We start from the raw sequence: 27,367 nt of genomic DNA, 5'->3' as shown, positions 1-27,367 counted from the left end.
AGTATTTTTTATATTCTTCTGTTTCCTAACACCATTCTAACATTTGCAATGTTAACTTAATTTTTACCATTCTGATGTGTGTAAAATGGCATTTCATTTCTCTCTCTATTTGCATTATTAAGTAAATTGTGTGTATTATGAAATGTTTATTGTCCCTTTAGTTATTTTCTATGAAATATTCATTTATAACTTTGGCCAATTTTTATTTACTATATCTATTTTTAAAGTTTTATTTATAAGAGTTATTTACATGTTCCAAATGCCAATCTTTCTTTTTATGTATGTTGGAAATATCTTTCATTTAGTAACTTGTCTTTTGATTTGGTTTATTGCATCTTATCATATGGAATCTTTCAATTTTGACATAAATTTGACAATTTTTTATAAGATGTCCATCTTTTGATTCTTGCTTATGAAATCCTACACAACAGAATTTGTTGTGTACATAAATTAACACTCCTAACTGATGTTTGGTCTTTTGAAATTTTAAATTTAAATGCTTTTAGAGGCAACACATTCTCTCTGGTTCACCACCAACCCCACCAGTCCTTATTTTTTTATACCTCACCCACCACTTTTACACATTTCTTCACAGGTACATGAGGTTGTACTCTCTGAATTAGATAATCAAAGAATAAAGTTACATGAACTGTATTCCTCAGACCTTGAATCAGTTTCAATTACATTGTTATTATAGCTGTATAAACCTAATCTAGGTTTCCGTGAAAATGAAGCCTTGATAGAATTCATTCTGGGAAATTGACAGTATCTATTAAGTATTATTTAAGTTTTGTAGAGATGCACTCCAGTACATTGAACCTGAATAATTTGGCTTACCATTTGCCCCTAACAATCTTTTTAGGGGCTTTGTTTTCTATCTTTATACTCCAAATGAATAATCAATGCTAACTCTGATTTATGTGACCCGTAGATGCTGGACTGGAGATTAGCGAGTGCACATTTTATCCTAGCTATGACGCTGATGCTGGGGAGCTCAGGCAAAGTGCTCTCAGAGGAAGTAGCAACACAGGTAATGGGAACTAGTTTATGGGACTATATATACATGCACACCTACATTCTTTTATGAACATAAGTCATTTCTATTAGGGTAAGAAGGTACAGGTGCAGCTGACAAATAGGAAAATGCACACAAAATCAAATAGGGATATAACACAAAATAAAGGAAATAAGTATTTTTCTATTGTCTTAGTTTTATTGCCAATATGACATTCACGGTTGCAGACTTTAAATGTAAAGAGTAGTGATTATTATTTTTCCCTCACAGTGGATAACAAAAAAGCCACTTATCTAAATGTTAAAAGAAATTAAAGTGACAACAAAGATTTGTACTCCTTGAACAAAAAAGCATTAAAAGAAAAGTCATTATCATTTCAGCCATATTTTAGTTAAATCAATTAAGTCCAGATGAAGTACTTTCATAGAAATTTGAAGCTGATGGCATGCTAAAATTTGAGTAGCTTTGTCCAAAATTTTAATTACAGTATAAATATTTTCTTGGTACTATAACTGAAATAAAAGGGAAAAGAAATGTCAGGACATCATGCAAAGAAAAATTAATTTGGCTTATTTGATCTTACTAGAAACATATTATTTGTGTTTCTTAAATAACATAAAGTGAGAGCTTGAAATGCACGTTAAAAAGGACTAGTTTGTATGAATTGTATGTTTTTTCTGAAGATTAAGGATATTTTAAAAAAGAAACTATACTCTATATGTGTGTCAGTTCGAGGAATAAAAGCATATTTTTTGGAGGATGCTTTGAAAAAGAGCAAAAAGTCTTTGTCCTTTGAAGGCTTGTCTCATGCTTGTTGGGATTTCTTCCTCATAATTACAGCATCCTTCTCTTCTCCACTTTCTATGTTGTCGGGTTTATATAGGGAAATGACAAGTTGAGATTTCAGGAGTAGTTTGGGCTTTGCACTGTAAGTAATAAAGAACTATGAGATGCATTAAAGTTTCTTTTTGTATGATAAAAGTGATGTTGGGGATAACTAACTTCATAGCAGTATTCAGGGTGAAATAGTGAACCAAGAGATAGCAGGTATAGAAACAAGTTAAAGGTATAGCGGGAGTACACTAAGTAGTGATGTGGACTTGATTTAAGTCGATACTGATGGGAATCAAAAATAGCAGGATCAGGAGAGGTTATCCAGGAAGAACTGATTTGACTTAGTGCAGATCTGATTGGATAAGGAAACAGGAGGCTCAATTCCTTTGAGTGTGTGTGTCAGTCTGTCAGTATTTCAAAAGAGTGTTGCTTGAGTCAACGATGAAAAGGCTTGAAAAATGCTAGTCTTACATTTTATTGGAGAAAATGAAAAGAATAGAAAGACAATGGAAGAAAGAATCCAAGATGAAAAACAGAAAGTGAAGAAAAATCAAAATCACGACCAAGATTCTGACACATAGAATAATGTGATTAAAGGGGTAGAGGGAAGAGATTCCCAGGAGCTAAAAACTTTTCCCACGGGGGAGTCTTCTCAAGGTTCTGAGGGGAAAAAAGTTGTACTCTGGGGCTACAGAATGACTCAGGATTATTAATAGGAGCATTTAAAAAATACCATCATTTCCTAGGCATTTCTAGAATGTCCAGGAAAGGAAAAGATAGACTTCACAAACTGAACACCTATACTTTTATGACTGGGATGAGGTACAAAACGGCGGTATGTGTAACAAATAAATAAACAAACAAGAAATTTTACACAGGTCAATAAAGTTATTGGGAAAGCTCAGACAGTATTTGTTAATAAATCATATGAATAGAAGGTAAGGACCCTGGGCACAGAGACTAAATTTTGTTTATTTTGCTTCCCTTAAGTCTCATGCAGAAGCTACACAGTGGACTTTTAATGGTTTGAATCAATAAAGAATGAATGAGTAGTTAAAAGGAAATAGCATGAGGTTTAGCTTTTTAGAATTCATTCAATAAATATTTATCAAAAATTGATTGAGGGCCGGGCGCGGTGGCTCAAGCCTGTAATCCTAGCACTCTGGGAGGCCGAGGCGGGCGGATTGCTCGAGGTCAGGAGTTCGAAACCAGCCTGAGCAAGAGCAAGACCCCGTCTCTACTATAAATAGAAAGAAATTAATTGGCCAACTAATATATATATATAATTAGCTGGGCATGGTGGCGCATGCCTGTAGTCCCAGCTACTTGGGAGGCTGAGACAGAAGGATTGCTTGAGCCCAGGAGTTTGAGGTTGCTGTGAGCTAGGCTGACGCCACGGCACTCACTCTAGCCTGGGCAACAAGCGAGACTCTGTCTCAAAAAAAAAAAAAAAAAAATTGATTGAGTACTAACTGTTAGAAAAATACAGGGCTAGGCATCGAGTAGAGAAAATAAAAGACTAATTAGACAAAGTCATTGGCCTCAAGTTTCAATCTAATAAGGAATACAAATATATTATAGCCAATCTAATACACGTAAACATAATGAGTGCAATGATGAAAGAGGAATCCATAAAGCACTATGGGAATGATAAGGAAGGATGAAGTTGTTACTGGCAAAAGAATATGAAAAAAAATGATTTGTTAATATGCTGAATTTTAGGAGCAGCCCAGGAGGGCTTTTTTCCTTTATGTGTTTAGTTTTGCTTTATTTTCTCTTGGATATACCCCACCTCTATGTGTTTCATTCCCTAAAGGTCGAGCTTTCTCTCAGGAACATAATCCCATATTAATATAAAATATTAATGATTAGCATATGAGCTAAAGTTAGCAAAAGCCAAATGCAGATGTTTTACATATTTGAATTTTCTTTGAATGAATGAATGATATCACCCTCCTCTGCCCTATAGGCATTGGATTCTATAGTCATAAATGTACAGTCACCACCCACAGTCAGGGAAGAGAAATCAGCCACTGATCTAGCAGCAAAACTCTTTCTTCTTGATGAACTGGTGTCCTTGGAGAATGATGTAATTGAGACAAAGAAGAAAAGGAGTTTCTCTGGTTTTGGGTCTCCCCTAGACAGACTCTCAGCTGGCTCTGCAGATCATAAAGGTAAACAGAGGTAAGTGAACTGTTGGAGAAGGAAAGTTCTTAATTTCTAATTCTTTCATTCTGGGTTCTGAAACAGAGAATTCCATACAAAAAATACAGTAAAAACCCTGTATATAAACAGGGTTTTGATAGTGTGTTAGCTAACTTGTGGGTTTAATAATATGATTTTGGAAATAACTGTTTAGGGAGAAAAATGACTGCTATAGTATAAATTAATATTTTTGTCATGTTTCTTAAGGAAGATTTTGTTGTATGCAGACATAAAATAGTGAGGTCAGGAGACATGTGTGCATTCAGGTAAATATTTTTTGAGTTGTTTATTTATGAATTTTACATTCTAGCACCTCATTTCTTCATGTACTCATCTTTACATCCTTTGCTCCAGTCTTACTTGGTTCCTGGAGTTCTAGGACTTCTCATTTCTTATTCATGGTTCCATGATTTTTCTATGTTCAACGATTGTCAGGATTCAGAATGCCATTTTCTAGAGGTTACCAGAGCACCACTCTTATTTTGACCTTTGATATAAAGCTTTCCAAAACATGTGAATTCATCCTGAGTGGAGAGCTCACAGGACTTGGAGTCAGAACACATGTGTTTAAGTCAAATTTCTGCTCATTTCTAGCCACGTGATTTGTACATGTACACTATCCTCTCTTATGCTGAGCTTATTTATCCATAAAATTGGGATACTTACTCCTTCCATAAAATTAAATAAGATAATCAAATGTAAGTGCTTTATAAGATGTTAATTATCATGACAGAATTAGAGTAGTGAATTTCCCTTTAATAATTGAGCAACCGTCAGTATTTTAAAGCAATCATTTCAAACTTAATTCATTTTCTACTCCCTCAATATCTGTTTCTCACGATGTAGATTTCATCTTAGCAATGGCACAAAAGTTCATCTAATTACACAAACAGGTATCTAGGAAATTTACTATTATAAATTCCTTTTGCTCACTCTGGACATTCCACTCACTAAATTCTCTAAATCCTATTTGTTTTATATGCAAAATATTCCCAGAATATCCTCTCCCATTAAGACTTTTCTAATTCTGGCCTAAAGTATTATTTTTTTTACATTTGTTCTTTCTCCAGTCTTTCCTCATCTACACCTCCACCTCCATCACCACCCTTTAACACCAAATAATCCTCTACTCTGCTACCAGGGTGATCATCTGAAACAAGAGTCTGTGTGAAATGTTGTCCCTTGCTTGCAATGTAAAAGTCAAAGAGTTTTATGGTCTAGCACCTCATTTCTTCTTGTACTCATCTTTATATCCTTTATTCCAGTCTTACTTGGTTCATGAAGTTCTAGGACTTGTCCCTCTTATTCACAGTTCCATGATTTTCCTATGATCAATGATTTCATAGAGAATATTCTATTAAATCTACTATGCTTCAATGGGTATGTTTTATACTCTATGAGTGCTTTTCTAGAAGCCCTTTCCCTATTTGAAGGAAAAAGAAAAATGATGCTGTTCTTTAATAACTTGCTCCCAATAAATCCTTCCTTCCTGATCTATTCAACATCAATCCTTTTATTGGACTAAAGTTGGAAAAAAAACAGTTTGTAGCAACCTTCTTTGCCAACATTAAACAAGTCTAGCACCTCACTTCGGAATGTGAGAGGAAATACTTGCCACCTACTCTTTCTGTTATTCCTCAGCCTCTTTGGGCCACAGCCAAAAACTGAGATAGAAAGAATTCCATTTTAACATACTGATACATTCATTTTTTAAAAATCCCTATGACACTCTAAGAAGGTAGTATCATGATCCCTATTTTATTAGTATATTTTCAGAGAGATAAAATGATTTTCCTGAGATTAACTAGCTATAAATTATATGACAGGTTAACTCCAAGTCCAGTGACTTTCCACTTAAATAAGCTACTTCTTATAAAGAAACTAAAGCTCTGTGTGAATAAGATGCTTGTCAACAGCCAGGAACAGTGAGGTTCACTTAGAATATATGCATTAAATACCTTTAGAATCTCCATACCAATGATATATAAGTTTCTATTCTAAGATAGACATAGTTTTGGGCTAAAGTTGAAAATAGCAGTACAAGGTTCAATTTGTCAGATATGATTGCCCTTCCTGAGGACAGCCCTAAGACAAAAACCCTAACATTTCATTTCCCTTTCTAATTCATTGTGAAGTGCCACAGACCTAGGCCAACCTAGGCATCTCATGGTTTTTGCTGTTTCATTCCAGCTCTTATTTGGTAGTTTAAAGGAGGTAATTCAGAATAGGATCCATTTCAGATGTGAGACACACAGAAAAGGGATTCAGTGTGGTGCCCTTTTTTATACGCTTCCTTCCTCTTAGTGAAAAAGCTTGGCCACACAATGAAAAATACACTGGAGCACAATGATACGGGGCCATTCTTGTCAATGACTGGTCTTTATTGCATTCCTCTTCTCACTGTTAGGGTGGAAAGCCTAGTAGGTGCTCACATGCAGATGAAGAAAGATTTCTGATGCATAAATTACGTTGTAAAAGTAAGTTTATTTTATCCTTCTTAGAGGAGAGAAGTGTGGGGGGCAGTTGGGGGAAGAGAGTAGGAAGATGGCCTAGCATCCCAAAGAAAGAGAAGAGATGCTAGCCGGGAGTCCAAGAGGCTGGCTGACGTTAAGGGAGACAAAGAGAAAAAAAATAGCAATGACTGTCAGTTGATAACAAAAAAGGCAGCAGGTAGACAGTGAAAACTGCAAGGATGTCAGTCTAGCAGTTGGTTTCCTGCCTTTCCTTGGAGAAGGGATTATCACAGGAGATGTGACTCTGTCCTCCAGTTATGGTTGAGGCTGTAGCTTGTTATTCTGCTGTTTACTCAGGGAACTCTGTAAGAGCAGATTCTCAAAAAACAATTTTGAAAGAGAGAAATTTACATCTCTGTTCCATCCCTTCAGCTCTTTCTAGAAGTTATGCAAAACAGAACTCCTGCAAGGTACGGTTAGTGAGAGAACTCATAGGATTGAACTTTAACTGTTCCTGGGGAATTGTGGCATTAGGCCTTTTCCTGTTACTTTTGCAAGGCTGCCCCTTTCACTCACCTCAGCTCAAGGCCACGGGATGAGACAGTCCTTTTGCCTTTTTTCTCTCTGGGACATGAAATTTCAAAACTTTCTCCCAAAATGGATTTTACTTAATTCCATGCATAGGCTTTGTGATGTTCATTACCCACTTCACCCCCCAAAAAGAAAATTCTACAAGACATGTTTGTATAAAATCCATTTGCTGGATAGAAGTTGTAAAAGTTTCATTAGATCCTCAAGAAGATTCGGGAGCCAGGTAAATGGATATCCTCTCTGCCTTATGCTAAAACTCTGCAGCAGTTTCCACATTAAACATGCCTGGGTTACTTTACAGTCACTTAAACCTTATTATTTTATTCCAGTTCTCAGGGTTTCTTTCTGAATGCCTGTTCATATAGCCCATTCCTTGAGATAATATGTCAGAAGCTGACATTATTCCTAATTAGCACTGGCATCGTAAATTTAACAGAACCTGTTTAACATTGAATTACCACGTTTTAGATAGAATTCCAAAAATCAAAAGTATACTTTCTGACAAGTGAAGTAGCACTTTCTTTCATCATCCTAAATTTATCCCATTTATTAGGAGGAAACCACCTCTTTCCCCTCTCCATGTGAAAGAACTTCTGTTAGGGAAAGACTGGTCTTTTGCCTCAGCCTTTATTCAGTCCTTCCCAGGGGAGGAATAGCCACTTACCTGATGGGTCTGTTTGAGAGGAGTAGTTAGCAAGTTCCGCTTATCCCTTTCCTTCCTGTTTTTACTGGATAAAAATGACTAGTCATGTAAATATGTCTAATCCAGGGAGAAAACTACAGGACGCCCTTTGAAATGCAGATGTAAAGACATATTCTACATTCAACATGATCAATAATAAAAATAGCATTTTGAGTACTATGCATTGATCACTCATAGCTTATTTCTCTATTGTTTCTGAATGTGAATTTGGGGAAAAAGAAAGCATTATATATTGGTCCCTTAAAGCCACATCATTACTCAGATTTATCTGGTCTTTCATCCTAACATTCTGGAATTTGAATTTTAAAGTCTGACTGTTTTTAAATTTAAACATGGTTCTGTGGGCTTTGAATATTTTATGTTTCATCCTTTGCAGGGCATTGCTGAGTCCTTCATTTTGGTCTGTCTGTAGGACCACAGAACAAAGAGACAGGGTCACTGAGGCTGAAATCATCAAAAGGAGTTTTATTGACTAGCTCGAGCTAGGGTCTAAGTCCCAGAGCACCAATTTGGCGGCCTCTATTGGGACAAAGACCAAGCGCACTGTGAGAAGGAGCCCTTTATACCCTAGGTGCATCACCTGTCCACACGCTTGACCTTTACATTGATTGGTTGGCCCCTTGTGCCCATGAGTTTGTCCTTTTGTTTTATCCCCAAATTTACTGCGATCAGCCCTCTCAACCCAACTTCTTAAAAACAAGCAATATACATAAGCTAAAAGAAAGCACCTTAGCCTGAGGCTTCACAATGTATCTGTCCTGCCAGAGCCATTTCTTAATTTTTGTACCTTAATTTTAAATGGTAGCAACCAAGATTGCAAGATTCAGGGATAACCATTTGTTTTATTATTTTCATATGTTCCCTTAATTTTTCCTATGTTTCCTAAATTTTTCCTAGAACTCCCAAATTGGTGTGATTGCTTCTCTTGTGGAATCTCAGAGCACTCTGAATTTCATGTGGTAATAGATATCTACTGCTATGTAACAAATGACTAAAACTGAGCAGCTTAAGACAACAATAAACATTTTTGTTCTCACACAGTTTTGGTGCATCAGAAATCCAGAAAAAGCTTGATTGGGTTCTTTCACTCAAGGTCTCTTCCAAGTTTACAATAAAAATGTTGACCAGAGCTTCAGTCATTTGAAGGTTATACTGAGGCTGGAGTATGAACTTCCAAAATGGCCCACTCACTTGGCTGAAATCAGGAAGTCTCAGTTCCTTACTGGGTGTTGGCAGGGGGCTTTAGTTCTTTGCCGTGTAAACCTCTCTACAGGGCTGTTAGGAGATACTTTGAAAATGGCAGTTGGCTTCTCCCAGAGTGAGTGATCCAACAAAACAATGCAGAAGCTGAAATAGCTTTCAGTACTTCAAATAGCGTCATTTCCACAATACCTTACTGGTTAAAGAAATCAGCCACATTTAATGTGGAAGGAGACTACATAATAGTAGGATTATTGGGGGCCCTCCTGGAGTCTGGTTACTGAACTCATATAATCTAAGCTTTATACTATAATAATTTATTTACCTGTTTTACTAATCTAAATTACCAAACTACTTAAAAGAACATCTTTTGTTAGCTATTACTTACTATACCCTCCCTTTTTGGATAGTACTCAGCGTTGGTGGAGCTATATGACTTCCTGATGGGGCCTAGCATTTTATTGCCCTTTTAAGATGTAGCAGCAGATCACACTACCATTTTTAAGGAACATTCTCTATACTCCCATTCCAAGTTTCTTTCTTTAGAACTCAAAACCATAAACTGGATCAGTAAAAGTTGTTGTATTATAACAACTGGGGGAAAAAAGTTTTAAGGTACACATTAAACACCTATTAAGTATAATGAAATAACATTTACACATGAAATTAATGGAGTGCTCACTCACAAAATAAGCCTTCCAAATTTTAAAGCCATGGTTATCATACTGAACATGTTCTCAAACCATGATGTTTTTAAATATAAATAACAAAAGGATAGCTAAAGAAGAGGGTACAATTCTCAACTTGTTTAATGAGAATAGCTTTTCTGAATATCAAAACTATATATGGAGATAACAAGAAAAGAAAATTATAGGACAACCTCATAAATCACTATGATGCAAAATTCCTATAAAATTATCAAAATAAATCCAGTATGTATTAAAAAGATGATACAGCACTATCATGTTGGGTTTATCATGAAAATACCATATAAAGTTGATTTACTTTAGAAAATTACTTAGTGGAATTAACAAGTTGAAGGCATAAATCGCATTATTCCTATAGATGCAGAAGTAACATTCAATAAAGTTAAACATCTCTTCATGATTGAAATCACGAGTAAATTAATAGCCAAAGTAAACTCTTTTAAATCAAGGATGGGACACTATAAAAATCACCTGCAACACGTATTCTTAATTGATACCACTTATAACAACAATGAATTCAACAAACTATGAAACATCTTTATGGAGAAAATTATAAACATTTTATTTGAAGACATTAACAACTACCTAAATAAATGATTTTTTTATTGTAAGGCTCAGTATTATAAAGATTTCAATTATCTTGTAAGTGACTTACACCTTAGATTCAATATGATTCCAGTCAAAACTGCAAAAGGGACGGGGGCAGAGCAAGGTTGCCAAATACAAACCTCCAGCAATCGTCCCTCCACAAGAACACTTAATTCAACAACTATCCACAAAAGCAAGCACCTTCAAAGAAAACAAATATCAGGTGAGTGATCATACTACCTGGTTTTAACATTATATCAAGGAAAAAGGCACTGAAGAAAACAGAAAAGACAGTCTTGCATTGCCTATGCCACTCCTCCACCATCCCCCAGCAGTGCTGTGACAGCATGTCACATGGAGAGGGAATCTGTGTGCCTGGGGAGGGAGCGTGAAGTGATTGTAGGGCTTTGTATTGAAACTCAGGGCCACCCTGGCACAGGGGAACACAGCACAGGGCAGAATTCTGCTGGTGCCCACAGAAGGAGCATTTTGAGCAGACTGGCCAGAGAGAAATCCTTAAGCCTGTAACCCGACTTCCAACTAGCCATCAGCTGACTAAGAGCAGCTGGGGCCTGGATAAAATTCACAAGGCAGTCGGGCTACAAAGGCTGCAGTCCCTGGACAATTCCTGGGGTTGTACTGGTTCAGAGCCAGTGGACTTGGGGTGCACATGACCCGGTGAGACACTAGCCACTGTGGCCAAGCCAGTGCCTTGTCACCCCTCCCTCAACTATAAACAGCATGGCTCAGGGAGAGTCTTCTTCCACTTGGGGAAAGAATGGGGAAGAGCTCAAATGACTCTATTTTACAACTTGGTACTAACTGAGCCATGGTAAAGTACCAAGCAGACTCCTAAGGTCCCTGAGTACATGGCTTAGTTCCTGGATGCCATTTCTGGACACCCTGGGCCAGAGGGAAACATGCTGCCTTTGAAGGAAAGGACCCAATCCTGGCAGGATTCACCACCTGCTGACTATAGAGCCCTCGGGATTTGAAAAAATATCAGAGGTAGCCAGGCAACAGTCTGGCTGGGATTTGGGTGAGACTGGGCTGGCTTCAGGTATAAACTTGCACTGGTGGCCACAAGAGAACACCCATGTCACTCCTCCACCAAGTAGCCCAGCACAGAGACTATGGGATGAGAGTGAAAGACTTTGGTAATCCAGGAAATTCTCCCATATCTTACCCAAGTCCACCAAAGCAGTACCACAAGAAGTCTGCAAGAGTCACAGTATTACTGGGTTGGGGACACCTTTGTGCTGATATGGCTGCAGTGACCAAAGACTTAGACTGCAACACTCAGTTCTATTTGAATATCTGGAAATCCTTCTCTAGAAGGACAGGATCAAACAAGCCCAGATTGTGAATAACTAAACTAAATACCTAACTCTTCAATGCTCAGACATCAACAAACGTCAAGAACATCCAGGAAGACATGACCTCACAAAATGAACTAAATAAGGTATCAGTGACCAATCCTGGAGCGAAGGAGATAGGTGACTTTTCAGACAAATAATTCAAAAAAGCGGTCCTGAAGAAGCTCAATAAACTTCAAGACAGCACAAAGAAGGAATTCAGAAGCCTATCAGAAAAATTAAAGAGTTTGAAATAGTAAAAAAAAAAAAAAAAAAAAAATTAAGTGGAAATTCTAGAGCTTAAGAATTCAATTGACAAACTGAGAAATACATCAGAATCTCTTAGCAGCAGAATTGACCAAGCAGAAGAAAGAATTAGTGAACTCAAAGATAGGCTATTTGAGAATACTCAGTCAGAAGAGATAAAAGAAAAAATAAGAATGAAGCATACCTATAAGATCTAGAAAATAGCATCAAAAACGCAATCTACAAATGATTGGCATTAAAGAGGAAATAGGGAGAGAGATTGGGGTAGAAAGTTTATTAAAAGAAATAACAGAGACCTTTCTAAACCTGTAGAAAGCTATCAATATTTAGGTACAAGAAGGTCAGGAACATCAAGCAGATTTAAACCAAACAAGACTACCTCAAGGTATTTAATACTCAAGTTCCCAAAGATAATGGGTTATAGGGGAAGGAAGAAAAAAGAAAAAAATAACATATAAAGGAGCTCTAATATGTCTGGCAGCAGACTTTCAGTGGAAACCTTTATAACCCAACAGAGAATGTGTATGTGCCTGACATACACAAAATGCTGAAGGAAAAAAACTTTAACCCTAGAATATTTTATCCTGCAAAAAGAGGCTTCAAACATGAAGGAAAAATAAAGACTTTTCCAGAGAAACAAAAGCTGAGGGATTTCATCAACACTAGACCTACACTCCAATGTTTATTGCAGCACTATTCACAATAGTCAAGATATAAAATTAACCTACATGTCCATTAATGGAAGAATGAATAAAAATTATTGTACATATACACAATGAAATATTATATAGTCACAAAAAGAATGAAATCCTGCCATTTGTAACAACATGGATGGAGCTGGAGAACATTATATATTAAGTGAAAATGAGCCAAGCACAGAAATAAAAATTTCACATGTTCTCACTGATGTGTGGGAGGTAAATATTAAAAACAATTGATCTCATAGAAACAGAGGATAGAATGATGATTACCAGAGGCTGGCAAGCATAGCAGGAGGGGGGAGATAAGGCAGCGATGGTTAATGGGTACAAAAATATAGTTAGATAGTCAGACAAAATGAACAATGTTTTATAGCACAATGAAGTGACCATAATCACAATAAGTTAAAGCATACTTTAAAATAACTAGAAGAGTGGAACTGGGATATTCCTAATACAAAGAAATGCTAAATGCCTGAAGTGATGGATGCCCCAATGCTCCTGATTTGATTAATTCACATTGTATGCCTGTATCAAAACATCACATCTATCTTATAAAAATATACAACTATTGTGTACCCATAATAATTAAAAATAATATGCATATTAGAACAAATCTGTAATAGGATTTTCCATGGAACTTGACTAGCTGAATCTAAAATTTATAAATAATTAATATGAATTTTTTAAAAAGAAACATGATCTTTCCTTACTTTAAAATAAACATCAATTTCCAAGTATGAAAAACTTAATATGAGTGGCAAAACTACAACAAATATTTTAAGGTAACATAAGAGAATATCTTCATAATATTTGGGTAGACATAATTTATCAAATGAGATGCAAAAATATGGATAAATTCTAAAACATCAAAAGCTTCCATAAAAAACACAATAAAGAAAGATGGAGAAAGTTATTTGAATATATACATAAAACTGATGAAGTCCAGAATATTCGAAGCCCTCATACCAATCAATATTTAAAAGAAAAACTAACCAATAGAAAAACAGGCAACAGATTTAAACAGGCACTTCCAAAAGAAGAAATCCAAGTGGACAATAAACAAATAAAAGGTGAGTAACTGCTTTAGTATTTATAATTTAAATAAATTAAAACCACAATGAGATATGATTGCTATGTATTAGTTTGGCAAAATTAAAAGTCCTGCAATATAAGGGTCAGCATAGATTTGAAATAATAGGAACTGTCATACATTGCTCTTGGGTGTATAAATTTGTACAACTTTGGAAAACAGTCTAAAACTATATAATAAAATTAAGTATAAATTTGTACAACTTTGGAAAACAGTCTAAAACTATATAATAAAATTAAGTATAGGCATAGCTAGCAGTCCTATTTTGAAAAATATAGTGTAGAGAAATTAAATGAGTACCAAGTCATGCATAAGAAAAGTTTCAGCTGAATAGTGAATAACAACAACAAAAAGGAAATACCTCAAATTTCCATCCACAGTAGAATGGATAAACAAACTTTTATATATTCATGCAATGAAATATTACACAGCCATGAAAAAGGAAACTAGAGCTCTATATGTCAACATGAACATATCTCAAAATACATAATACTCGCTGAAAGAATTACAGAAAAATTCACATATGATTTATTTTATTTTTTCCAACTTTACTGAGGTTGATTCACAAACAAAAATTATACATATTAAATGTATACAACATGAAGTTTAATATATGTAAGCATTGTGAAATGATTACCAAAATCATATCTCCATCACCTTACAATTACCTTTTACTATGGTAAAAATAATTGAGATCTGCTCTCTCAGTACAGTTCAAGTATACATTATTAACATGATGAATCATATTAATAAAAATGTTAATATTAATATTATTAATAACTATAGTCACCAAGGTATATATTTTGTCTCCAGTATGTAATTGTTTTTAAGTAAAATTCTACAGGTGTCTAAACCAAATAACAGATTTTTAAGGAATATATACATAGATTATAAGATAATAAGAAATATTGAGGAAACAATTAGACCAAAATTTAGTCTGCAGATTACCTCTGGAGCTGAGCTATGAGAGGATGCAGTTTTGGAGGGGGAACAGTAGGATGCCTAGAGTGCTGGTGATACTCTATTTCTTATGCTAATTCTGGCACTAGGGATGTTCATTTCTGTTTCCTTCAAATTGAGCATAGATAAATTTATAGACTGTTCATATTTGTAAAGTGATTCTCAATAAAAAGTTTAAATATAATTTTTCTAACTGCTTTTTTAGAATGTAAAATACATTTAGAAGTGGATTTATCCAAGAATATAAATGTTCCAGAAAATCCTATTTCACACAAAAGTCTATATTTTAGTGTAAAGATTAAAGTTCTGTTCAAAATTAACAATCCAATCATTCTATGTATTTAGTTTGATAGACATTCTACATCTTTAACCTAGCTACAGAATATTTTAGAATGATAAAGGTGGATTACTTTAAATGCATATATGATACAAGCCATGTCATACCATTATTTTGTCACAAGAGGGACTAGATAGTCAGAAATTACTGCTTTCCCTTTTGGTCTTAAGAATATTTCTCTACCTAATGTTTATTTTTTACACACTACATTCAGTGCATGTGGTATAGAATGTAGTACCAATATATACATTCACATCAGCAAAAATGTTAAAATAGCTACTAGCTCGCTATTTTACTTCTGAATGGATATAGATTGTGTAGAAATTATTTAACTTACTGAACTATTATGTTTTGTTTATGTGCTTTATGAAAATAATTGTTTTCATTTTGTATTAGTGCTAAAAATTTAAAATACTGAATGCCTTTTATTTGTATTTGTTTTATTTATTTTTCTTATCTGATTTCTAAATACCTGTGAGCATTTGCAATCTGTTTGAATTTTGATAAAATGAATCAAAGTAATTATGGATTTATTGCTAGAATAACATACACAATCTAAGACTCTATCACCTTGACCAGTAGTTTTCATTCAAAGTCTGCTCTGAACAACCTAACATGTTTCTGGAAGTTCTTCCAGGAGCCACCATATATGAACAGATGAGGGTACTTTTTTACTAGGACAATTCTTCACTTAACTTTTTAGATATTGCTCTCTTTCATAAAGCTTTTATTTGTGGAAATATTAATAGTAAGCTACAAATAGTTTGAAAACCATTGGACTAGACTGGTAGGAAACAATAAAATCAATTAAAATGTGTAAAATGTTTTCACGTGTGCTACCTCATTAGCTCATTTCAATGTAAAATGTGAACTCTGAGAGGTAATATATGTCTTATTAAGCACTGTATCCCCAGTGAAGAGAATGAATATAGTTATCACAAAACAATCAAATATTAATTAACAAATAAGTATGTTAAATGAACAAACAGCTCCAAAGGATAGGCACAGCAAGTATCCTCTGAATTCTATCAAAAGGGAAAGAGTAGTTACAATAACAGACTTTCAGAGGGCTACACTATAAGCAAGTAAAAGAATTAAGAACCCAATCCTTCATCTCCTGGTTCCTAATACTTTTTGGATCAAATCTGGGGGAAAGAAGGAAAGGAGAAAATGGGGAAAGAGGGAGGAAGGGAGGAAGGGAGGAAGGGAGGAGGGAAGGAGGGAAGGAGGGAAGGTGGGAAGGAGGGAAGGAGGGAAGGAGGGAAGGAGGGAGGGAGGGAGGGAGGGAGGGAGGGAGGGAAGGAAGGAAGGAAGGAAGGAAGGAAGGAAGGAAGGAAGGAAGGAAGGAAGGAAGGAAGGAAGGAAGGAAGGAAGGAAGATGGGGGGAGGGAGGGGGGAGGGAGGGGAGTTTGCTTTCCACTACACTATAGCTGCCTCTCATTTGCCTGAGCAGAGAAAGATCAACTGTGGTAAAGCAAGAAAGAAAAATGCTATTTTCATTTATTTTACCTTCATCTTTGAAAAAATGGATTGGTAGTAGGGAACAAAAAATTTTCTGTTTTAATCATACTTCTCTTTAAAAGAAGTAAAAGGATTATTTTTTCATGACACATTTACTCTTAAAGAAGCTTTGAGAGATCAGCATGCATGTCATATGACTCCTTTTCCCAGCTGCTATTTCCTTCCCCTTCTCACAAGTTCTTTAAATACCTGAAAGGGCTTGGTTTTTCACTTCCTCTCATTCCAATTGTTAGCAGAATTCAGTGCCTTATAATTGTATGACTGAGGTCCCATTTGATTCTAGGACTTCTACAGGCCACAGAATTCCTTGATACATGACCCTTTCCTCCACCTTCAAAGCCAGTGATGGTGGTAAAGTCCTCACATTGATGTTAGTGTCTGACTTTTCTTCAGTCATCATCTACTTTTGCAGACTCCAATGACTAAATTTGGCCCACTGGACCCAGATAGTCCAGTATCATGTGTCCAGTTCAAGGTCCTTAACTTTATTTCTATCTGCAAAATTGTTTTTGCTATGTAAAGTGACATACTTAAGGATTCTGGGGATTATGAGGTAGACATCTTTGGAAAGACATTATTCTGACTACCACAAGGAAAATAACCATTTAAAGTTAGAGCCTATAAATTTACTTATGTAATATTATAAAGATAATTAAAAATGTAAAGGAGACAATTATTTTCTTTCAATAGCCATTATTTATAATTACATCAAACCATGACTGATATGCATAGTTTCTTATGACTCTTGACCATGAATTTTATGCTAATTTTACAAATAGCATGTTTATAAATAGTATGTTTCCCAATTGGTTACCAAGTTGAAAAATATGTAGTCAATTTGTTATCCAGAAATCTGGAAGTACAAACAATAGATACCACCTACAAGGATATGTATTCCAGAAATCTGAAGAAGGGAGGCAGGGGTGTGGATAGGGTAAGGATAAGCACTAAGTATTTTTTCCTAGATTTTTCCCACCTAAGTAACTGATCAAGTTGTTGTCCAGCAGACAAAGTCTTATAAAGATCATACATATAGTCAATGCAGATAATAAAACCAAGAGCCAACCTAGAAAGGAAGATGGACGTGAATCAACAGAAAAGAAAGTTGAATAAGATTAGAAACATAATATTCCCATACTATCACTTGAGGATAAGCACCGTGTCAGGTTCCATGTCTCTTTTATCATTCTTGTATATACATTACTAAGCACAGCACCTGGCATATAGAAGACACTAAGTAAATATTGATTATCTTCAAGTTATTTTAATTAGAAGTAATCAATGTTTATAGATTTTTATGTGCAAGCTACAGCAATACAAATCTCTCGTTTCCATTGTTCTCCATACTTTTCAGAGCCTTTTAATACATTATTTACTTAATAGTAATATTAAGAATATTAATAAGACCTGGTAGTTAAGGTAAAAACTTGACATCAGTAAAAATGAAAGATTTTTCCTCTAGTATTTGCATGAAATAGTTATCAGTCTGAGAGTAGTCAGTTACAGGTTTTTGAAGTCAAAGACTATTTCTGATTCATCTCTCCCAAGGCAGACACAAAAAGAACCTTATGCATAGTAAGTACACTGTAAAGTATAATAAGAAAACAATCATTCTGTGAAGGAGTAAATTTTTAAAAAAAAGAAAAACAATTGAACAACAGTAAGAAAAAAACCTCAAAGACTCTATAATTTTCACTCATTTTTAATGTTTAAATTATGTCGTATAGATTAATAATATAATGCAAGTAATTATAAAAGAACTAAAGAAGCTATTGAAAAATGTTCTGAAACAAATTGGTTTTTAACTCTTTAAGCTCCTGAAAATTAAGTTGTCTTGTAAGGTGCTAAGTCCCACACCACTGAGATTTTTCAAGCAATGAATTGTATGTATCTTTACTGGTCACAAAACGGTAGAAGTAGAAATCCTCACATTTGGTGGGAGAATAACCTTTAAGATTCTTTCTCATTCCAAAAGTATTATGACTGATGATAATATTGTTTCTTGATCTGGGAGCTTGCATTTGTAGTCTGTACATGTCTAATATTGTCATATGCCCTCCTTGCTTTCCTCTTTTCTACACATATAAGTCGACAAAATGCCTAGCACATCTATAAGCCAATTATTTTTAGCTTTGCGATAAGTAACTTACTTACATAGGCTTCTTAGCTTCTCCTGCCTGCCTCTTTCTTCATTAAGAAGACACACTTCTCCACCGGCGCGGTGGCTCACGCCTGTAATCCTAACACTCTGGGAGGCCAAGGTAGGAGGATCATTCAAGGTGAGGAGTTCAAAACCAGCCTGAGCAAGAGGGAGACCCTGTCTCTACTGAAAAAATAGAAAGAAATTAATTGGCCAACTAAAACTATATAGAAAAAATTAGCTGGGCATGGCGGTGCATGCCTGTAGTCCCAGCTACTTGGGAGGCCGAGGCAGGAGGATCACTTGAGCTTAGGAGTTTGAGGTTGCTGTGAGCTAGGCTGACACCATGGCAGTCTAGCCCGGGCAACAGAGTGAGACTCTGTCTCAAAAAACAAAAAACACACAAAAAAGAAGACACACTTCTCTTAACTCCAATGCCAGTGAAAGTTACACACTCAAAGTTCTGGGACCTGTCCTGTCCTGTTAGTACTTTGGTTTGACAGAACTAAGTGATGATGATAATAATAAATAAAATAAAAAATATTTCTAAAATGGTTTTTATTTTTAAAGGAGTAATTTATAGAAAATATAAACTGGAAGGTACATTATGCCGCTCCTGGCTCTCTGTGGAATTTATAAACTTCATTTTAATAATGAAGTTGTTTGTTTCCGAACAATATTCAACATAGAGAATATATAAGCAGACATAGGCCATCACATACAAAGCTTCTCGGGGTGAAGTCTAAGTGAAGACATGGGAGGCACACTTACTCTGCAGTCAGATGATGTTGGGAGAGGAGAGACTCTTCCAACATCATCTTCAGAAGAACCCCTTTCTGAAGCAGATATTGGGGGTAAAAACCCTGATTTAGTCTAATCTTCCTCAATTAACAGAAAAACAAAATCTGAAACAGGGAAGGGATTTTCCCTAACTAAAGCACTTAGTTGGCAGATTAGTATGCTGACAAGACCTGGCTTTTCATGTGAACTATTTGAATTTAGATAAGTTAACTTCTTTAAACCTCAGTTTCCTCATATGTAAATTGGAGGTAGTAATACCTAACCTACTTGTACAGATGTTGAAAATAGGAGACAGTGTCTGGCACATAGCAAGTGCTGGTGAATGGTAACCATCATGTTTATTCCAACTCTCGAAGAAAGCACGAAATAAAAGAACAGAAGTCATGCTTGATAACTTGGACTTTAGCTAACAAATGTCCTCTTTGGTTTGTTTCAGGAAAGTAGTGGACCATCCAAAAAAGCGATTTGGTATCCCCATGGATCGGATTGGTAGAAACCGGCTTTCAAACTCAAGAGGCTAATCGATTCCAATTGTGAGTACAATTTAAATAAATAAGGATGTGTGCAGGCATTTGATTAACATTTCACAAAGGACTAATCAATCGAAATCCCCCTTTTGATTTCTTATCTTATAAATCCACATTTTCAAATTTTTCTATATTCAATTAGTATATTAATATTGAATAATTTAAACATTTAAAAAGCAAAAGAGTGTCCAAATCTGCTTTGTCCCCCACAAAATTAGTGATTTAGCCATTTTTACAGACTCCTATGTAATTATTGAATATTAATATGCAAATAAGGATTAAGATTGTAATTAACATAGTAAATCACCTTGCTAAATATACATTAATGTATAGCAATCCCTGTGCTCTGAAGAAGAAACATTCCTATGATACATATCATTTTATTGCCAATAAATACATTACCATGATAACATGGAGCATACAGGAGAGAATGATGTAACAGTTAAAGTATCATCCATGAAATCAAAACACCTTATCCAAATCCTGGTTCTGTCACTCATCCATTATCTTATCTCTGTCAAGATACCCTATATTTCTGCATCGTAAATATATTGATAATAACCTAGTATTATTATGAAGATTAAATTAGATGTTTGTGGTAGTCCAAGAATATATTGGACACACAATAAATGCAAGGAATAACAGTTTATATTAGAGTTCTGAAAATTTACTCTGTGCTGGGCACTACACTTAGCGCTTTACATGCATTGCATCATTTAATCATTTTGTTCCATAAAGTAGTACTATTACTATCTCCAATATCTTGAGAAGCAGTAGGGTATAAGGGGTAAAGGTGCCAGCTGGGGAGATTAGCCTTCATGGATTCAAATATCAGGCCATCTATTGCTAGCTGTGTGAACTAGCTTAAATTCTGAATCCCTCCTCCATAAAATTAGAATAATAATTTCTATCACATAGCATTGCCCTGAGGATTACATGAATAGGTACATATTAAACACTTAAAATAGTACCTAACATATATTAAATACTTAATAATCATTAGTAATTGTTATTATTACACAAATAAGTGGAAGACTTAGAAATATTAACTTACAATGCCACATAGAGTATAAGTGATGCACATAAAAATCCAGAAAGCTTAAATCCTGAGTTTATATTCTAAACACTATATTTAGTCATACATATTATATCTTTTAAACATTAAATAAATGTTTCTTGTATGTGAAATCTAGGTAATATATTTTCTCCCAATAAGGCGTATAGAAGGTACATCCTCCCTCCCAAACAAATAAGACAACCTGGAACTGCTTTAACAATTTCAGGCTGGAGGAGAGGGAATTCTCCTTTCTGCTTCTCTCAAGATGATCTTCAGATCAATGACACAGACACCCTCAAAACATCACATTAGCTCTTAATTTAAATCTCTTAATTTAAATAACCCAATTTTATTCCTCATCCCCAAATGCTCTAAAGCCACAATGAGTAGTCAATATTTTACCTCTACTCACTCATTCTCAGAATATTTAAATTTAATTACAATTTAATTAAAATAAATTAAATTTATTTAATTAAAATACATTTATTTAAAATGTAATTAAAATAAACTTTTCTTTCATGGATTTGTTGTTTAATAAAGTTCTCAAGTTACTGAAAGCCTATAAACACAAGAGGACTTATTGAATACTTCCAAGAATACTGCCTTTTGAAGCACCATCTTCAAAACTCAGATTGAACTTTATTTTTCATATCTAGAGATAGACAAAGTATCGTCACACCTCAGGGTTGTTAAAATTATATCTGAGTAGGAACTAGCTAGTCGCTATTAAAAACCAAGTAACTCTTTCAATCAGGGTCACGATACTCCAGTTTCTTGATGTATTGAGAACACTATGACACTGAGATTCAAATAATTAAGTTTGACTGGTTTACACATATACCTTTGCCACTCTTGATTATCACCCATTTTAACATTTCCAAATTCAACCAAAACAGGGTTATGATAAACAAATCATACAGAGAACTTGTTTTCATGTGAATTTTCATATGGAGTCTTAGGCCATTGAAACTTCAGATAGCTACTAAACTATGAAGAGAGTTGAATTAATACAGTGTTTCCTGAATCACTGTTGGGTTAAATCCAAATTTGTATATTGTGTCCTTCTCTTAGCAAACTTTGTTAAGCATCTTGACAATCACTATCCTTATTATTAAAATCTGAAGATAGTGGCCGGGTACAGTGGCTCACGCCTGTAATCCCAGCATTCTGGGAGGCCAAGGTGGGAGAATCACTCAAGGTGAGAAGTTCAAGATCAGCCTGAGCAAGAGCGAGACACTGTCTCCACTAAAAATAGAAAGAAATTAATTGGCAAACTAAAAGTATATACAAAAAATTAGCTGAGCATGGTGGCGCATGCCTGCAGTCCCAGCTACTTGGGAGGCTGAGGCAGAAGGATTGGTTGAGCCCAGGAGTTTAAGGTTGCTGTGAGCTAGGCTAATGCCACAGCACTCTAGCCCAGGCAACAGAGTGAGACTTTGTCTCAAAAAAAAAAAAATTAATTAATTAAAAAAATAAAAGAAAATCTGAAGATAGTAATATCACAAAAGAGTAGGTTTAGAGAAGGACTTATCAAATATTTTCTCTTTCCCTTTTGTCAGTCATTGTGGGTTCACCTGTTCAACCATTGTTTCCATTTATTAATATTATTTCCCATCACTATAACCAAGATTTCCCAGATGTTTTTTACTTCCTCATGTGGTTTCATGTTTTATTTCATGTATAACAAAACCGTGAAATAATAATTTATTTCTAATTTCCAATCAAATTTTCAAACTTATTTTTGGTAATTTTTTCCTGCAGTCACAATATTTCTTTTAATTAAATAGGGGATGTAATATGTGCATCATTTAATAGATTATAACTTAAGAATCATTAAATAATGTTCACAGAATCATAAAGCTTAGTGATTCAAGAACATAAACTTTCATTTCATCAAAAGCCATTTTTTAAACAATTCAGTAACTAGAGCTGTGAGATGACATTGATTTGCCCACAGTTTTATAGTCTTGGGCAGAGCAAGATCTAGGACCCAAGTCTTTGGACTTCTAGGCCAACATTCTCTTCATAACCCAAAAGGTCTTCTTGGCACTAAATTTTCATTGTTGGATGCTAACTCCACTGGATATACATTTCTAAAGCAAACAAAAATGGTATTTCAGACTTTAGTAAATACTTTCACATCTGTGAGGGCTGATGTATTCTCTTTTAGAGCAGGCCAATTTGTGAGTTTTTGCCTTCTGAGTTTCATTTTAAGTCTTCACACTAAAAGCGAAACTGGTACCTAGTCGTGGAAGTTTTGCTTGGTTTGAGGTCAAAGTCTAGATACAGCTGCTGTATGCTACCTAGTTTCCACACCAAATGCTAATCTCTTTCCTGATATATGTTTTGGAAAGGGAGATAATCTGATTTATGCAATGGCTTCTTCAAACCATTAGTATATTTTACCGAAACTTTAAGTTTTTAATAGGCCTTAGTTCTGAGTGACTCAAATTCAAAGAAGTAGTTTGTCTAAGGTTTCATAGCTTCTTCTCTAGGTGACAACTTGTCGGTTTTTGCCATTGAACTCAGGATGTCTACTTGATGAAATTAGAAATTTGACCATTAATTGTACTATCACTTGGTGCCACATGCATTAAGACTTTTCTTTCAATAAAGTGAGGCACGTGTTCACTGGTTTTTACTGACAATTTTTATTTTAGAGCACTATTAGCACACTATCATTCAAATAAATTAATATAACTCTCAAATACAGCAGGAATATCATGTTTAAATAACAGTATATGGTTGGATCCTTTTAACATGAGCAAAATGTATAAAATTATGTTATCACAACAATAAACAGAAAGTGGTAGTCAGTTCTCTTTATCCTTTTGTTTGTCATGGAATCATCCTTTGAACCAAGATAGAAAACTATAGCAAAATAGACTATAGTAGGTACCTGAAGAAAAATGTTGTGACAAGGTATTTTATAATTTTTACTAAAACTTGAGCATAAGTACCTTGCTTATATATTTAAAACATTCTTTTTAATGGATTTTGACCTGAAATTATCATTCTGCAGTACTGTATTTGAAATAAAAACATTCCATATAAATAAAAGCCATAATGAACAATAATTAGAGGTTAAAAGCTTAAGTGAAGTTAGTGGACTTCTACCTGATCTACCAAGTTCTCATTAGCTTTAACAACTTCAACTTTCATTTTTGCAGATGCAACCTCCTTGGGTGAAATGTCACAGAAATATAAAAGATGCTTCAATGAAGTTCTTCATACTCCTTAACAATTAAACTTTTAAGTAACTGGCCTTCTGCAAATTCTTTCCCAAGCTTGAACTTCAGTTCATCACATCACAGTATTGTTACAGCTTCAGTTAAATTGTGCTGATAATTTTGATGCATGTATATTTTAAAATATATATATATTTTAATTATTCAGGTATGATTACCTGCCCCCCAAAATTTTACTTTTAAAATATCAATTAAAAAGCACAATTCAGTGACATGTCTTCTATATGCATTTACCATTCACATTTTTGCAGTTAAAGAATAATAATGAAAGACAGATTTGCTTCCATAAAATTTAGATGCAACTTGTTTGTTCATTATGGGGGAATAAGGAAAGGCAATGCTGTATATTTTCTTTTGAGTACTTTCATACTACTCTTTTCTTTTGTCAGTGAGCCTGCTGGGTAATAATTATAAAATTAGGCTTCTCTTATTGTGTTCAAATTTTAGTTATGTTCAACCAAATAAAAACACAGACCCAGTGAGCATATTGACTTAGAATTTAAAAATTAAGGATATTGCTCATTTGCCAAGCTCAGATATTCTTTGTCCCCTAACAACTTTCCATATGTCTAAATTTTAACTGATAGTTAAGAGCAGCAGTAGCTCATTATGAGAGGAATAGCCACACAGAGAAGTAAAGTTAAAAGTAGGGGAAAGTTAAAGGATCACCAAGTAGTAAACTACCAGAGCAGTATGGGGTCAATTATGTGCATATCATTTTAGCACAGTACATTTCAACATAGTACAAGAAGCAATCATTTTGATATTACTGACTCATCTAAGAAACTGTGTAGTCTGTTTCATACACTGTGCTTAATAAGCCATCAATGAGCATAATGTATTTAAAAATTATTTCTTTAAAATGTTTCAGATTATTTTTAATTGACCTATCACAGCATAAGTTTTGGTTTTCTGGAAAGCTCAGTTCTCAGTAATAATTGTGATGTTACTGTAGTTAAAGAACATAAACCTGCTGTGCATTGAATATGCTTTCAGAACACACAATAAGCCTTATTCCCTGGACCAGAGATTCAACATAAGCTACTTAGCAGAAGTTTATGAAGCATCTGGAAAACAATTCTTGAAGCCTTAGTAGTCACTGTCAAACAGACCTAATAGATGTGAGGAAAAAAGTTTTGACTAATAGAGCAAAGCTTTATTTTAGCATAAAGAGTGTCGTGAGAACGTGTCTTTCTATTAAAAGAAGAGAGAAATGAGTAGTTGCTAATTTTCACTAAAAATTATTGTACTTGTATGATCCAAAGAGTAATATAAACTCAAACATCACGACAAAATGCATCAGAAAAGAGCTGAATTCAATGATTGACCTTTATAATAGGCTAATTGTTCAGTTGTCCACTCTGCTTTTTAGAGATCAAGTTCAAAAGAGCCGAAAAGAAGTGACAGAAATGAACATGTGTACTTAGAATATATATTGGTTTTGTATATAACTTCTTAGTTTTTCCAGAAAATTTTCAAATCAAAAATCTTCAAATTTAAGTTTAGGAAAAAACAGTAAATGAATGTTTTTTATAATTGTAATAGAGGGTGATAGCTAAGAGAAATGAATTTTGAGAAAGCTAACTAATTCTGATTTTTATAAACTTGTATTAGAAAGCTAGTAGTGTTACTTAGGTGAAAACGCTGCAGGACTCACAGTTTGAAAAAATTACTTAAGAAGTTATGATATCTCACCTCCCTTTTCCCAAGCTCCTAATGAACTATAGAAATATGCCCTATTTCTTAGATGCTCTTTCTTTCCTTTTTCTCCTGTTTGGATATTTGTAAGCTTCTAATTCAACCAGGTGCTGCTTCGTGCTTTGACAAAAAGTATTAAAACCTACTTCAGCCTAAAAATTTCTCATAAAGATTTGAAGTTGGATTAAACAAATTGATTTCCTACATTCTTTATTTTTTTAATTCAAACTTGGCTATAGCATCCAACTTAATTATAGTAAGAAGTGAAAAAATATTGATTTACGCTCTATTCTAATGTATAATGTGTTTGTCTCATAATATAATATATGCACAAGACTTCCATGAAGAAAAAAAGCAAAATATTTTCTCCACTTATAGCTGTTTTATTTCATATTTTAATTTTTACCACTACTTTATACAGAGTAGAAAATAAGTCAGCAATATACTGGCTTAAATAGGGTATTGTTTTAACACAGCAGTAAATTAAGACATAATTTCTGTTAAGAATATGACGAGTCATCTCATTTATTTACCCAATGCATTATATACTACTAAATATGAGTATATTTCAACTTCAAAATAATGCATTACCTTTTTTTTTCTTCTTTCCTTTGTGAAACTTCATAGAACAAATATATGTGTGAATATAGATTTCTGAATTTTGGTGTCAAATACATAATCAACTTCAATAGTATGTAATTCCTACACACTTTGTCTTAAAATTTACTCATGCTATGAAATGTCTGTCAAATTGTACCTTTAATCTACACATGGTTTTAGGGAATTAAATTTTTTAAAACAAATTATCAAAAAATAAATTGATGGAATCTTTTTTAAAAAAAGAAGTATCAAAAGTTTTTTGAATGACATTACCCATTATATCGAAAAGTTCGAGGTGCTTGAATATTGGTCAACTTTTCCAAAGTGAATAAACTTGAGATGACGAAAGCAGTTGTTTACATCTTTCTTTATTATAGCATTATATTTGTGTTCACAACTGTTGTAAATATGTTTGGGGAACATTTTTAAGCACCATTGTGCAACTAATATTTATTTATGTACATTTGAGTGGTTCCTAAGCAAGCTTAGCACTACAAGCATATTGCTCATCTTGGACTGTTTATGCCCTTGTTTATTCTTCATTTTTAGTTTAAGCAATATTGTTCATTTTATATTGCAAGCTGGTTTTATCTTTAAGCACCACAAAATTAATATTGTATAAATAAAACTGCATCTCCCCCATAATGTAAAGTAAGGGAATATATGTCATCTCATCTGATCAGCTATCACATACTAATGTAGTCATTAATATTCTTTAATTATAAAGTTACTTTGACAACATATCTGTGCCAGCACAGGTAGCAAACAA

General features: G+C 34.3%; 1 protein-coding gene across 1 annotated transcript; it reads left to right on the top strand.

The window, feature by feature from the left end:
* The first annotated feature begins 931 nt into the window (after window positions 1-931).
* OSTN (osteocrin) lies at window positions 932-24,317 on the top strand. Its single transcript, XM_012745170.2, has 4 exons — window positions 932-1,030; window positions 3,819-4,033; window positions 19,905-20,001; window positions 24,223-24,317. The coding sequence occupies exons 1-3, from the start codon at window positions 932-934 to the stop codon at window positions 19,987-19,989; spliced, it is 399 nt and encodes a 132-aa protein (XP_012600624.2). The 3' UTR covers window positions 19,990-20,001; window positions 24,223-24,317.
* The last annotated feature ends 3,050 nt before the right edge of the window (window positions 24,318-27,367 follow it).

The sequence above is a fragment of the Microcebus murinus genome, chromosome 1 (genome assembly GCF_040939455.1).
Source record: "Microcebus murinus isolate Inina chromosome 1, M.murinus_Inina_mat1.0, whole genome shotgun sequence".
Taxonomy (NCBI): domain Eukaryota; kingdom Metazoa; phylum Chordata; class Mammalia; order Primates; family Cheirogaleidae; genus Microcebus; species Microcebus murinus.
The sequence above is the reverse complement of the archived record's forward strand: the minus strand, read 5'-3'. Positions and strand labels throughout refer to the sequence as shown.

Coding starts and splice junctions, on each gene's coding strand:
- OSTN (XM_012745170.2), top strand. CDS start 932: ATGCTGGACTGGAGATTAGCGAGTGCACATTTTATCCTAGCTATGACG. Junction 1,031..3,818: donor CAGAGGAAGTAGCAACACAG/GTAATGGGAACT, acceptor TCTGCCCTATAG/GCATTGGATTCTATAGTCAT. Junction 4,034..19,904: donor GATCATAAAGGTAAACAGAG/GTAAGTGAACTG, acceptor GGTTTGTTTCAG/GAAAGTAGTGGACCATCCAA.